Source organism: Cucurbita pepo, chromosome LG04 (assembly GCF_002806865.2).
Source record: "Cucurbita pepo subsp. pepo cultivar mu-cu-16 chromosome LG04, ASM280686v2, whole genome shotgun sequence".
NCBI classification, from domain to species: domain Eukaryota; kingdom Viridiplantae; phylum Streptophyta; class Magnoliopsida; order Cucurbitales; family Cucurbitaceae; genus Cucurbita; species Cucurbita pepo.
Window position 1 is genome coordinate 7,446,907 of NC_036641.1, and position 14,570 is coordinate 7,461,476.

The 14,570-nt window shown below is 37.1% G+C and overlaps 3 protein-coding genes across 4 annotated transcripts; all 3 read left to right on the forward strand.

Annotated features, from left to right (window-relative positions):
- The first annotated feature begins 1,617 nt into the window (after positions 1-1,617).
- On the forward strand, positions 1,618-4,826 carry LOC111794047 (probable L-type lectin-domain containing receptor kinase VII.2). Of its 2 annotated transcripts, none has more exons than XM_023676161.1 (2): positions 1,618-4,227; positions 4,292-4,826. In XM_023676161.1, exon 1 carries the CDS (start codon positions 1,633-1,635, stop codon positions 3,757-3,759), a length of 2,127 nt encoding a protein of 708 aa, XP_023531929.1. In that variant the 5' UTR covers positions 1,618-1,632; the 3' UTR covers positions 3,760-4,227; positions 4,292-4,826. The 2 variants fall into 2 exon arrangements, with proteins under 2 accessions (XP_023531929.1, XP_023531928.1); XM_023676160.1 differs by having other exon boundaries at positions 1,618-4,041; positions 4,149-4,826.
- A 2,638-nt stretch (positions 4,827-7,464) lies between these two features.
- LOC111793544 lies at positions 7,465-8,682 on the forward strand. The gene is made up of 3 exons (XM_023675472.1): positions 7,465-7,753; positions 7,854-8,079; positions 8,154-8,682. The coding sequence occupies exons 1-3, from the start codon at positions 7,520-7,522 to the stop codon at positions 8,582-8,584; spliced, it is 891 nt and encodes a 296-aa protein (XP_023531240.1). The 5' UTR covers positions 7,465-7,519; the 3' UTR covers positions 8,585-8,682.
- Positions 8,683-11,868: 3,186 nt separating this feature from the next.
- Positions 11,869-13,304, forward strand: LOC111793858 (transcription factor bHLH162-like). Its single transcript, XM_023675921.1, has 3 exons — positions 11,869-12,197; positions 12,399-12,734; positions 12,823-13,304. The coding sequence occupies exons 1-3, from the start codon at positions 11,922-11,924 to the stop codon at positions 12,964-12,966; spliced, it is 756 nt and encodes a 251-aa protein (XP_023531689.1). The 5' UTR covers positions 11,869-11,921; the 3' UTR covers positions 12,967-13,304.
- The last annotated feature ends 1,266 nt before the right edge of the window (positions 13,305-14,570 follow it).

Consider the following 14,570-nt stretch of genomic DNA (forward strand, 5'->3'; position numbering starts at 1 on the left):
ACGAGCCAATCGACCTAAATTTTCGGTCTTTTAAAAATTCAATCCGACCCAGATTGAAAAAGGAAAAAAAAGATCTAACCCCACCTAACGTTTATGGTTTGGGTTGAGTCATCTGAGTCATCTGATTATATATATTCCCGTAAAAAATCATTAATAAGAACAAGAAAAGAATCTTAAAATAATTGTAGGGTGCTCTTCATTAAAGGGAATATTTGTTCGATCATTATAATTATAAGCATGTTAAAGAAGAAGATTTTGATGTTTTTTTTTAATCTCCTAATCCAAGTTTTTTTTCTTTGGGTCGGAAAGAGAAATTGAGGATGAGTTTGACTAAAACTTGGGAATGATAGAACATCGTGATTCTCCGAATAGACATGGTCGTGTTAAGGTCAAAATCAAATTCTCGTTTCTCGGTAAATAAACCTACATTTCTTAAGAAACCACTCAACAACGTAAAATATAATACATTTATTTATTTTTATTTATTATAGATAAAAATAAAATAATGAACTAAAAAATCATAAAGGGAAACAATATGAAACACAAATATAAAAATGGAGAATCATATTAAAGAAAAAAAAAACAAAAATAAGAATAAAAATTGGAAAAGAAATTGAAAAAAGAATAAAAAGTAGATAGAGGAATAATAAAAATAAAAAATAAGGGGAAAAAACAAAACAAGACAAGAGAAAAATAAAGGTATGAGCTTTTAGAAAACTCCTACCCACCAAGGCAACTCGGATGCTAAGAGTGGTTTCGCTCTTGATCGGCCTAAATCCATCGCTAGCAGATATTGTTCTCTTTGGGCTTTTTCCTTCTGGGCTTCCCCTCAAGGCTTTAAAACATGTTTGCTAGGGGCGGGTTTCCACACCATTATAAATGGTTTTTCTCGTTTCGGGCTTCCCCTCAAGGCTTTAAAACATATGGTTGTTTGTTCTCCTCCCCAACCAATGTGGGACATCACAGTCCACCCCCCTTCGGGGTCTAGCGTCCTCGCTGGCACTCTTTCCTTCCTCCAATCGATGTGGGACCGCCTCCAAATTCACCCCTTTTGGGGCCAGCGTCCGGTGTCTGGCTCTGATATCATTTGTAATAACCCAGACCCACCGTTAGTGAATATTGTCCTCTTTGGGCTTTTCCCTCTCGGGCTTCCCCTCAAGGCTTTAAAACACGTCTGCTAGGGGAAGGTTTACACGCCCTTCTAAATGGTAGTTTGTTCTCCTCCCCAACCAATGTGGGATATCATAGTATCATTGATGTCTTTTTTTGTACTTCAAACGAGTGTTATTGTGACATTAAAAAAAAAAGAAAAAAAAGTTCGTTTTAGTCTCTTACTATAGGTTTTATAAGCCCACGAAGTCAAAACGCCCGTTATAATCAAGGTCAAGTTGCTACGAAGATACTGGGACTCAGCTTGGACTGTTATAAATGGTATCAAAGACGTGGGGCTTTCAAGGAAAATGGATGGTGAGATCCCACATCGGTTAGAGAGGGAACGAAACAATCGAGCTTGAAAACTTCTCCCTAGCGGACGCATTTAAAAACTGTGACACTGATAGTTATATGTAACGTGCCAAGCCAAACAGAGCGTATGAACTAATGCTTCTCTCTATAGGCTTTCTTACTTGAACGATGACCCAAAATCCTGGTTCCACCAATCGACTTCATGGCTGGTTTGACAATCTCGTCCCATGGCTGCTTTCGTTGACTCGATCGCCGTTCGTCCTTTTGCTTCAACTCTCTCTCTCAATCTCTCCCATTTGCGTTCCAAATCGTTCTTTTCTTCCAGGAATCATGTCTTCTTCTTCAATCACTCTGTTCTGCGCCGTAATTTCGATTCTGATCTCCATTTCCATCTCAGTCGCCGCTACAGAGTTCATCTTCAACACGAATTTCACTTCCACTAATACTCTGCTCTTCGGCAACGCCACCGTTGATTCATCTGTTCTTATTCTCACAAGGGATTCAACTTTCACCATCGGCCGTGCTCTATACCCTTCCAAAATCCCGATCCGTTTCTCCGATTCTTCTTTTTCCTTTGCAACTTCCTTCATCTTCTCCGTCACTCCACAGCCAAATCATCTCCCCGGCCATGGATTCGCCTTTCTCTTCACACCTTCTACTGGAATCAATGGCACGAGCTCGGCTCAGAATTTGGGGCTTTTCAATTTCACCACTAATGGTAACCCTAATAACCATGTCTTCGCTGTTGAGTTCGATTCCTTCCAAAATCAAGAGTTCAACGACTCGAATGATAACCATGTGGGTGTAGATTTGAATTCTCTTCAGTCTACTGCCTCATCTACAGCAGGGGTTTGGAATGAACATGGAGAATTCAAGGAGTTGAGGATCAACAATGGAGAAATTTATCAGGTTTGGATTGAATGCTTAAACTCTTTGGTTAATATTACAATGGCTGAATTGGGAATGAGAAAGCCTAGAAAACCATTGATATCTCTGTCTGTGAATTTCTCTGAATTGCTTTTGGATGAGATGTTTGTAGGATTTACAGCCTCCACAGGGCAATTAGTTCAAAGCCATAAGATATTATCATGGAGTTTTAGTACCTCTAATTTGTCAATTGGTGATGCTTTAGTAAGAACGAATTTGCCATCATTTGCTCCTCATAATGACTCTATTTTTAACTCAATAGCTTTCATTGTGGGGATAATTGTGGGTGGTTCTGGGCTTGTGATCATCTGTTGTATTGTGGTCTATGTTCTTGTAATTATCAAAAGAAGGGGAACAAAGAAACCAATGGATGATGATATTGAAGATTGGGAGTTGGAATATTGGCCTCATCGGTTTGCTTATGATGATGTTTATGCAGCAACTGATGGGTTCTCAGAGGCCAATGTTGTTGGCTTTGGGCGTAATGGAATGGTCTATAAAGGGGAATTAGGGAGATCAAAGGTTGCTGTGAAGAAAATCTCTGTTGAAACTGAGTGTGGAATGAGGGAGTTTATGGCTGAGATTTCGAGTCTCAGACGATTAAAACATAGAAATTTAGTGAAACTTTTAGGATGGTGTAAGAAAGAGAAGGGAAGCTTGATCTTAATGTATGAATTCATGGAAAATGGAAGTTTAGACAAGAAGTTGTTCGAGTGTGATGAGAATACGACGCTGAGTTGGGAGAAAAGGATGAAGGTTTTGAGCGATGTAGCGACGGGGCTGCTATATCTGCATCAAGGTTGGGATTACAAGGTTATACATAGTGACGTTAAAGCAAACAACGTGCTACTCGACAAGGACATGAACGCAAGGTTAGGAGACTTCGGGTTGGCTCGAATGCAACCCAACAAGAGAATGGTAGACAAAAAGCGAGTGGTGGGAACTGTTGGGTACTTGGCGCCGGAGGTGGTTCGAACAGGACGAGTATCGATGCAAGGCGACGTTTTCGGGTTCGGGGTGTTGGTTTTGGAGGTGGTTTGTGGGCGGAGAGCGATGGAAGAAGGGAAGCCATTGTTGGTAGATTGGGTGAGAGGAGTAATGGAGAGGAATGAGCTGGTAGTGGCTGTTGATGAGAGATTGAAAGTTGAAGAGGTTGGAGAAGAGATTGATGAAATGGAGAGAATGGTTTGTTTGGGATTATTATGTGCACATCCTGAGGCTGGTGCAAGGCCAACAATGCAACAAGTTATGAACATTTTGGGTGAGATAAACGGAGATAACTCAAATCATCGAACGTTTAAACAAATCAAAACATCTTCTTCTTCAACATCCTTCGTTGAATCAGACGTTTTAAAGAGTGGTCGCTAGCTGAACTTTGATTGTTTTAATACAGGGACGACGGATTCGGTCTTAGATTTCATTATGTAAATTCAGTGTCTATACTATGTTTAGATGATGTGATTATAGTTACCCGTTTATTTTGATTCATTTTTGTAAAAGAAGTACTTAGTGTGAAAGATTTGAATTAGAGGCTCGATATGGAGGAACCTCTTCTATGAGAATTGGAGTTAACCTTACTAGTATCTAGCCTTTGACGTGTTGTATATTCCAACCCATTTGCACGTGGTTTTCGAACTCCGACATACTAAGGTTGGTCTCCTCTCGATTGCTTCCTTCTTTCCCCGACAATGTTTAGCTCGGATATGTCAAGTTGGGGACTAGGGAACACTGATGTTTCTTTTACCTATCCTTTCGAGACGATTGGCTCGGAGGTAGGGACAATGGACCCGTGGTTTTTCGACTGGACCCCTGAGCATGATGGGATACCGATAGCAGGTACGTCTTACTCTTTGTTTGCCTCATCTTCATCTCAAACTTTATACTAACTTAAGCTTCGAAGTGGACGTGGTCAAGCACCATACCCGAACTTAGTCGGGTCGAGCTCAAGCATCACATCAGCGTCTCGCCAAGGTATGAAATTCGCACCAACACATGATATTGCACATACAAATTCTCTACACTCGCCCAAAGTTGGAGGCTCCTTTGCCATCCTTCATGCTTCGATTGGATATAATCTTTCATTTGCTTGGAAAAACATTACTTGGAGCATAAAGCTTTTGAGATGATGCATAATGTTCAAATTTGAGATGATCCTTGGATACCGAGAGAGGGGAATAGCACGCACGTTCAAGTTGATCTACGACATCATACTGTTCCCTGCCCCCTAAAGGAAGCAATATTTGAGATGAAGGTAACGTGAGGCTGGCTTCAAAGGTCAACTTTACAGCTAGAAGCACTTCAATGATATTATCCTGATCCCGACACACATAAACTTTAATGAAAGTGTACGTAGTCTAAGGAGCTTTGGAGGCATGTCTTCTCTTCTAATGTTTCTTTTGAATACAAGATATGAATGACTGGACAACGTTAGACCATCGTGACAAGAGTACAATCCAATACGCATAGAAAAGATCTTTCATATAATGCCTGAAAAGTTACCGATTCTCCGTAATCAATAAGTGCTTTCTTAGAAGTTAACCCTATGCAAGCTCGGGATAAATCCTTTCATGATTCTTAATAGCAACTCGCAGGATTTATAAATATCAACATTCTTCTAATAACATGTCCCGATGAATCTGACATTGAGATATTTTGAATCTACATGGAAAGCTACTTTAGCACATAAAGTGATCGAGCAACAAGTTGGGCTTTATGAATGACCTCGACAATCGAGCTAAAAAGTCTTCTTTTTCCAATTGATTTATGTTTACTTGTAGATATTTTCAAGATAATTCCTACTTTTTTTTTTCTCTTTTTCTAAAAAAATCATTTATTAAGATTCCTCATTTAAATAATTAAACCATAGTTAGCCCCTAACTCAACCTAGGGTTGGTGGGTGGGTTGCAACTATGAACCATGACAATTTGATTAATTAAAAAAAAAAAAGCTAATTATGATTAGGCCCCTCGAGATTCTCGAAGTAAAACAGCGGAAAGCACAAATATTTTATATACATTTCATTAAATATTTTCTTTTATTATAAAAAATGGATAAGATTTTTCATTTTCTTTTTTAAATAGGCTCGGCCTTATCATTATCTCTATTATAATTATATTATAAGGTATAAAACTTTATTTAAAAATAATTATTTAACATTAATTTTTAGAATTAATGAAGATCTTTTATATTTAATTTCTTATGATATTATTCCTAATAAAAAAAACATTATTATTATTATTATTATATGAATTATTCAATCACTCCATCCGTGGTCTTTTCCAATGGGCTTTCCACCGGTTTTGAACTAATTTTTATTATTTTAAAACATGATTGCAAAAATTTATTAAAAATTAAATATATATATATATATATATATATATATATATATATATATATATTAATGTTATATGATTATTTTTATTTTGGGTCCGAAAAATCCGTATCAATTTTTAAAAATGAATGAAACATGTTTCCTTAAATATAAATTAATTCCTACAAATTTCAATTTATTGGATAATATGTTGGGGTACATTTGTCTTGTAGCGGTTCCCCAATCAGGCCGAAGATTCGATGACGACCAACGAATATGTGCCACGTCAGCTTACTGAAAAATAAATAAATAAATAAGATGGAAAATATTTTTGTATTAAAAAAGCAAATTATGTTGCTAATAGTTCGAAAAATAATAGTATGGTCTTGGAATTGACAACTTTGACCCTCAACTTTAACACAATTAGATCAAAATAAATTCTAGATTTAAATAAAAATATATCTCTTTTAAATAAAATCAATAAATATGAATAAAAAAGAATGTCAATTTTTTAATATTTACCACTAAAAGATTGACACGTGTACTTTTTTTTTTTTTTTTTTTTTNCATAAATAATAGGAAATTATGGTTCTTTCTTTTCCACTCACATTAACGTTTGTGGATAAGTCCACGTGTCGTCTATACTGCCAGCTGTCACAAACAAGTGCTGGAGATTGCTGAGTGTCGCCACGTTTCACTTGTGATTCAGACAACTCTTTTCCTGGCAGTTTCTAGTTCCCAATTATTTTTATGGAATTTATTAAAACGAGATAAGTTTTGGTTTTGGATATGAAAACGACAAAAAAATGGAACAAAACAAAAAAAAGTGCCGCTGTTGTTGGATGAGAGTCCCACGTCGAGAATGATATGAGTTTATAAAGGAATATTCTCTCCATTAGAGAATGATCATGAGTTTATAATGAAGGAATATTCTCTCCATTCGAGAATGATCCTGAATTTATAACGAAGGAATATTCTCCCTGTTAGTGTGAGGCTTTTGAGGAAGCCCAAAGCAAAGTCATGAAAGTTTGTGCTCAAAGTGGACAGTATCATATCATTTGTAACTATAATCCTCCACGGACATACCATTTGTAGCTATAATTCTGCACGGAGGAGATTTCGATACTGACGGAATTATATTTTTGGTCCCTGCCCAATTCCCCATATTGAAAATGAAAAAAAAATAAAAAAAAAATAAATAATGAACAATGAAAAATTCCCGCAAGTCATTCGATCTCCACGGGGACGAGGATGGGAAGGCTTCTCCCTGCCTACCCTACCCTACGCTGCGGACATCTAACACAGTGAAGAGGGCCTACCCTACCCTGTAGACATCTAACATAGTGAAGAGTGAAGAGTGAAGAACAGTGACGAGGACGGGAAGCTTTCTCCGTGCCTAGTCTACTTTACTCGGTGGACATCTAACATAGTGAAGAGTGAAGATAACATTACTTCAAATTAAAACACGTTCAATTTTAGAGTTTCTAAGATTAAGCCATTTTGTCTGGGTAACGGTTAGCAAATTCAATCTACAAATTTCCCTTCAAAAAGAAAATAGAATATTGAAGAATTATCGGAACTATTTTGTAATAATATTGGAGAAGAAGGATTAGTTGAGCTGACGTGGAATTAGCTGTCTAATCCACAATGAAGTGGACCCAGCATTTTCTTTCACGCGGCGGCTCGTTCATCCAGCTATGATGGTGGATCCCACCCCAATTTCCTCCTATAAATACCCTGCAATTTTCCTCCCGGACTTTTCATTCCGATTTCAGAACACTTAAATCTTAGCTTCTTCGTCCGCCTCTGCCTGGAGCGATGGTGAGAATTCCAGTAACTGTGCGAACTTCCGGTGAGAATGTCGACTTCACGTGCGCAACTGCGAGTTTTTCCGACGTCTTTTTTAGGTATTTGGAGGATGGAGAGACGTCGTCGGGAAATTCCTGCAACTCCGGCCACGGGAATGGTCACTCCGACGACGAGGAGGATGAAAATTCCTTCGACGTGAAAGAGAGTAAGGAGTTTTGGAAGTCGCAGGATGAAATTCTCAAGGTACTCATCGATTTGGATCTTGTGTAATTTCATCATAAACAGAGGAAGTTGATGGCGGTGAGTGATTTCTGTAAATTGATCGTTGATTTTGATTTTTCAGGCGACGTTACGACGGACGAGTTCGATTGAATCAAGAATCCGCCGCGAGACGGTGGAGATTGTTAGGGAAACGAATATAGAATCGACGATATGCGAGTGCGGTACTTCCGCGGCGGGAGGCTGCCGGAACTGCTGGCAGAGAGAGATCTGCAATCGGCTACGAATCGCCGGTTTCAATTGTGCGATGTGCAAATCGAAATGGAGAAGCTCATCGGACGTTCCGTCAGGTAAACACATCGACAATCGATCTGATTAATGAACCAAAAACGAAATCGTTTACGAAGAAACCCTAATTTTCCAGGCGAACATTCGTATTTAGAAGTATTGGAGAATTCGAGTTCAAGAAGAGGGGAAATTCGTGTGGTGATCGAACTCAATTTTAGGTCAGAGTTCGAGATGGCGAGAGCGAGCGAAGAATACAACAAATTAATCAGGCGATTACCGGAAGTGTTTGTGGGGAAATCGGAGAGATTATGGTCTCTGATTAAGATCCTGTGCGCGGCGGCGAAGAGGTGCACAACAGAGAAGAAGATGCATTTGGCGCCATGGAGGAAGCAGAAATACGTGCAATTGAAGTGGCAGGGACGGAGGGAGAGGGCGGCAGTGGCGGTGGCTCCGCCTCTGCCGGTGAATTTATCCGACCGGCCGGTGAAATCGAAGGCGTCGATGCTAACCTTTGATCTGCGGGAGAATTTGCCTGGCCTGCATTGTAAAGCAGTTGAAGTTGTTTGAAGCGATTTTGTTATTGGGTTTTGTTAAATGCTGTACAGTAATTTGTAAAAAATATTTTATTTCTTTTAAATATTCATTTTTATCTTCATATTTTTTTATCTAATTATTTAACTATTTCTTTTCTTCAAGTTCATCTGAAAATCAAAATATACCAATTTTAATTATTTTTATTAAAATATTAATGCTATATAAATTCTGGTTTTATTGGACTGGGCTTATATATTGTTTGGACTTGTTCTAAATAGGCCCAGTCTTTTTTTTTTCTCTCTCTCTCTCCACCCGTCTCACCCGTCTCTAGTGGAGCTGACTCTTACCCGGCAGATTAAATGAACATTTCTAATACTCCCTTCCTACCCGATGGTTATATGTAGTAAGCCGCCGTTGTTGTCTTTTGCTTACATTCTCATATAACACCAATTTCAACTTCTCAAATCTTGCTTTCAAAATTCTGTTTTCGAAATCTCTCTGCTCCGTTTTCTAAAACTTTCTTTTGAACTGGAACTTAAGGCTCGAGCATACGTCTGTAGACGACGCAAGAACGAATAGGTTTAACTAACTTGTTGTTGGGAAGTGAGTGCCGCACAATCACAAGTTCACTGCCATCAAAGTACAAATCAAAATTAACGTTAAAAATATATAATAACAAAATAAAAAAAATTACAAATAATATATATATAATTTAATAATAATGGATTAGAAATTAGTGCAACCCAATCTCCTATTTTTAGATTGGATTACAACTTATTCACAGCACATATTATATTAATCACTAAAAATCTTATAAAATTCAAACATCAATATTTAGTCCAAACAAATTACTAACCTAGTTACCCTCTTCTTTTGAGATATTTAACCTAAGTTACTNTTTTAAATTCAACCTAAACCAAACCGAAAAAAATCTAACCCAACCAATGTTTGGGTTAGACATTTTGAGTTGGCCACGTTATTGGATCATATGAATATCCGGTTTAACCCAACCTATATTTGGGTTAGTTATTTTGAGTTAGACAGGTTATTGAATCATATGAATACCCTTAACATTACTCAAGTCGAACTATCTGACTTTAACCTTCAATCATTAATGTAACATTGAAATCAACAATAAATGACCCCACAAAAATTATACACGTGTAAACACAAAACAATGTTTGCGGATATTAATTGTGTTCATACCAACCATTCTAGAAAGGACAACCTATGTAATTTCACATCTTTCATTCTCAAACTTTGCCTCGAGCTATTTTCATATTTAAATTTCAAATATAACATTTAATTTTTATTATTTTAATCTCAAATTTCATAGAAAATTTCGTAAAGTGACTCTACATTTGATTCGTCACGACCCCACCAGGGAGAATCTATGTTTACACGAATAGTATGGAAAGTAATTGGCCGTTGATACGACCAGACAGGAATTATATTCAGTGGCCATTCCTTCTTAGTATGGAAAGTAATTAGCCGTTGATACGATGATCAGACAAGAATTATATTCAGTGGTCATTCTTTCTAATGTTGTCTTTTATTTATTTATTTATTTATTTATTTATTTATTATTATTATTATTATTATTATTATTATTATTATTATGTAAGTGGTTGATATTTTAAAATATTAAAATTTGAACTCTTAAAAAATTATAAAATATTATTATTATTTTTGTAAATAGTTATATAAATAATTAACTCTTAAAAAAATTAAAAGAATTTTTATTATAGTTGAAAATAAAATATCTACCTAACTTTATATTTAATAATAAAAATAAAAATAAAAATAAAACTTTTAAATAATATATCTACCTAATATAATTTTTCCTTTTTAAGAAAAGATGTTCTTTTCTATTTATGGGTCTTAAATTTTTCAAAAAAGATGTTCTTTTGAAAAGATTGAACAAACTAAAAAACAATTAATTAGGTCATTTTTTAACAATTTCATTTTTCAATTTTTTTTTAATTTTAGAAAAATATTTATAATTTTTTTTTAATAAAAAAACCAATTATTTTGTTAAATATTATTTTTAAAATTTTCTGCGACCGTTAATTTCTTTTATAAATTCGTTTAAATCAAATAAACACGCAACACTCATTTTTCAGTGCTTTTTTACGAGTGCTTTTAAATCAAATAAACACACAACACTTTTTTTTAGTCCAACACTTTCGGCGTTTTTAAGAATATTACGAGTTTTCGTATCTTTTTCACTTTTCATCCAGACGGGTTGTCTCTTATTCCTTGCCTTATTCGGAGAGCTTGCTTCAGCTAAAAAGTAGGTAAGTTTTTGACTCTTCACTACCTCTCAGCAAAACATAACTCAAACTCTTATCATCTAACTTAGTTCTCCGAGCTACCTCCTTTTTTTGTCTCTGAATCAACTCGAGCTCACGATAAAGTTCTTCTTCCTTCCGCTGCAGCTCCAAAGCTAATCGTTGCTTAGCTTTTTTACTTTTTTTTTTTTTTTTTTTTTTTTTTTTTTTTTTTTNAGATTGAAAAATGAATCAGATTTTCGAATGCCAATTTGTTAATCTATTAATATCAATTACAAAAACAATGAATTACCGAGATTTGAATTCAAACCTCCCGACTTCAAAATGACTCGAACTCACTAATAAATTGTTTAAAAATTTTGTATCATAAAAAATTCGAGTTTGAAAAGCAATTTTATTCTAAAAAGAAGTCGAAACTCCATCTTAGAAAAATGTAAGGACTAGAAAAAAGGAAAAAGACAATTGATATCAGCCGCAATTGGAACAGTGAAAGAAGTAGGGTTTTGATTTGTTCACTTTTTCTAAAGATGTTTTTTTCCTCGATCATATTCTTTCCATCAATATTGATCTTAACGACCTTACGTAACTTTAATATACGTTCATATACTAAAATTTTAATGACAAAAATAAGACTTAAAAGTCGAGGGACGAAAACAACAATTTTATACACTGACCTTTTCGAGGTTAAAAAGAACGAGGAAAATATATATAAGAGACCGTTAAATAGTTAATAATAATGAAGATAATTTTATTATTTTACAAATTAAAATTTATTAATTTATAATTTTTTTTATTTCTAATTTATTTAGGAAAATAATAACATAAAATTGGTATAAATTAAAACAGGTAGGGCCCATCAAGAATTACAACGTTAAATAGCCTTTTACGTGGATTATCTTTTTGTTTTTCTTTCTTTTCAATGTTTACCTAGTGGACCATGGTCAAAAGCATAGTAAAATTACTGCGGGTTAAAATTACGAACCCACCGTAAAATTGCTTCTACGGCGGCGGTTAAAAATATCTCACTCTCTATTTCAGGTCTCTCCAATGCTGACGTAATCTTGCTGACGTCATCTAAAATGACGTCGTTTCACTACCTAACCAAATCTCTGTACCCACTTCGTATAATCGTATATAAATCCCACCTGAGTTCCAGCCATTTCTGTAACCTTCTTCTTCATCTTCTTCTTCTTCTTCATCGTCCTCTTCATCAAATGGATCGCCATTTCCAGTTCTCGACTTCGTCTTCCTCGGCTGCAAAGATCGAACGGCGAATCGTAGAGAAAAACAGAAGAAACCAGATGAAAACCCTCTGTTCTCAGCTCAATTCCCTTCTCCCAAATCAGGATTCCAAGGTCCTTTCTTATCTTCCTTCACATAAAACAGAGCAAAAACAGAGAAAAACAGAGCAAAAACAGAGCAAAAACAGAGAAAAACAGAGCAAAACAGAGCAAAACAGAGAAAAACAGAGCATCCTCTGTTCTTGAATGAATTTTACATGAAATTAACGAACACCCACGAACCAAAATCTTGATTTGTTGTGTAATTTTATGCAGGAGATTTCATTAGCATTGCCGGATCAAATCGATGAAGCTGTTAAGTACATAAAAGAGCTGGAGAAGAAAGTGAATTTAGCTAAGGAGAAGAAGGAAAAGCTAGAGGGGAAGAACAAGAGCTCCATGAATATCGAGTCTTCGTCGTCGTCGTCGGCTTCGCCTCAGCTCAAAATCCATCAATCTGGTCGAAGCTTGGAGATAATTTTAAGCAGTGGATTGGATAATCAGTATCTCTTCTCTGAAACCATTAGCATTCTTCAAGAAGAAGGCGTTGAAGTTGTGAATGCTAGCTTCTCTGTTTCTGGGAGCTCTGTTTTTCAAACATTCCATGCACAAGTAATATCAATTCTCAAGAACTGATATCATATTGATTATGGTGAGTTTGTTCTTGTTGTTAATGGGTTTTTGTGGTTTGATCATACAGCTCGAGGGCTCGATGATCGAATTCGAGGCAGCGAAGGTGACGGAGAGATTGAAGCGATTGGTTTACGGATCAAACAGCGACATGGAATTGCAGAAGGAGAAGCAATGGTGGGATGAATTCCCTTCTGATGATTTGGATTATTAATTCCAACAAAAACAGGTCAAGTTCATAAGAATACATTTAAAGACAACAAGCTGAAAAGAAAAAGGAGAATAAAGGAGTCTTCAGATTGTGTTGGTTCCAAATGTGTTGGAGTAAGGAACAAAGTCTATGATACTCCTAATTAAACTTACTTTTCTGCTTAATATAAATAGAAAATAAATGAGACGAGAAGATTTGAAATTTTCGCTCTCGAGTTTAATATAGAATACAAGGGTCGATGTTTTTATATTCTTGTTTATAAACATAGTACTTGTAGACACGATTTCTCCCTTGTAGACACGTGAAAACCTCTCCATAGTAGACACGTTTTAACAAGGGTGTGGAAGCCTCTCCCTAGTAGACACGTTCTACCACTTCCCCCTAGTAGACATGTTCTACTATACAAGGGTGTGGAAGCCTCTCCCTAGTAGACATGTTCTACTATACAAGGGTGTGGAAGCCTCTCCCTAGTAGACACGTTCTACCATACAAGGGTATGGAAGCCTCTCCCAAGTAGACCTGTTCTGCCATATAAGGGTGTGGAAGCCTCTCCCTAGTAGACGCGTTCCACCATATAAGGGTGTGGAAGCCTCTCCCTAGTAGACGCGTTCTACCATATAAGGGTGTGGAAGCCTCTCCCTAGTAGACACGTTCTTCCATATAAGGGTGTGGAAGCCTCTCTCTAGTAGACACGTTCTACCATATCTCCCTAGTAGACACGTTCTACCATATCTCCCTAGTAGACACGTTCTACCATATCTCCCTAGTAGACACGTTCTACCATATAAGGGTGTGGAAGCCTCCCACTAGTAGACACGTTCTACCATATAAGGGTGTGGAAGCCTCCCACTAGTAGACACGTTCTACCATATAAGGGTGTGGAAGCCTCCCACTAGTAGACACGTTCTACCATATAAGGGTGTGGAAGCCTCCCACTAGCAGACACGCCCTACCAAGGGTGTGAAAGCCTCCCCTAGTAGACACGCCCTACCAAGGGTGTGAAAGCCTCCCCTAGTAGACACGCCCTACCAAGGGTGTGAAAGCCTCTCCCTATTAGACATGTTATCATATAAGTGTGTGAAAGTCTCACTATTAGACATGTTATCATNACAAGGGTATGGAAGCCTCTCCCAAGTAGACCTGTTCTGCCATATAAGGGTGTGGAAGCCTCTCCCTAGTAGACGCGTTCCACCATATAAGGGTGTGGAAGCCTCTCCCTAGTAGACACGTTCTACCATATAAGGGTGTGGAAGCCTCTCTCTAGTAGACATGTTCTTCCATATAAGGGTGTGGAAGCCTCTCTCTAGTAGACACGTTCTTCCATATAAGGGTGTGGAAGCCTCTCTCTAGTAGACACGTTCTACCATATCTCCCTAGTAGACACGTTCTACCATATCTCCCTAGTAGACACGTTCTACCATATCTCCCTAGTAGACACGTTCTACCATATAAGGGTGTGGAAGCCTCCCACTAGTAGACACGTTCTACCATATAAGGGTGTGGAAGCCTCCCACTAGCAGACACGCCCTACCAAGGGTGTGAAAGCCTCCCCTAGTAGACACGCCCTACCAAGGGTGTGAAAGCCTCCCCTAGTAGACACGCCCTAC

Excerpts from the sequence above, each read along its gene's own strand:
- LOC111794047 (XM_023676161.1), top strand. The coding sequence starts at position 1,633 with ATGACCCAAAATCCTGGTTCCACCAATCGACTTCATGGCTGGTTTGAC.
- LOC111793544 (XM_023675472.1), top strand. The coding sequence starts at position 7,520 with ATGGTGAGAATTCCAGTAACTGTGCGAACTTCCGGTGAGAATGTCGAC. Across the intron at positions 7,754-7,853 it reads CGCAGGATGAAATTCTCAAG|GCGACGTTACGACGGACGAG; the intron begins GTACTCATCGAT and ends TTGATTTTTCAG. Across the intron at positions 8,080-8,153 it reads CTCATCGGACGTTCCGTCAG|GCGAACATTCGTATTTAGAA; the intron begins GTAAACACATCG and ends CTAATTTTCCAG.
- LOC111793858 (XM_023675921.1), top strand. The coding sequence starts at position 11,922 with ATGACGTCGTTTCACTACCTAACCAAATCTCTGTACCCACTTCGTATA. Across the intron at positions 12,198-12,398 it reads TCCCAAATCAGGATTCCAAG|GAGATTTCATTAGCATTGCC; the intron begins GTCCTTTCTTAT and ends AATTTTATGCAG. Across the intron at positions 12,735-12,822 it reads TTCAAACATTCCATGCACAA|CTCGAGGGCTCGATGATCGA; the intron begins GTAATATCAATT and ends TTGATCATACAG.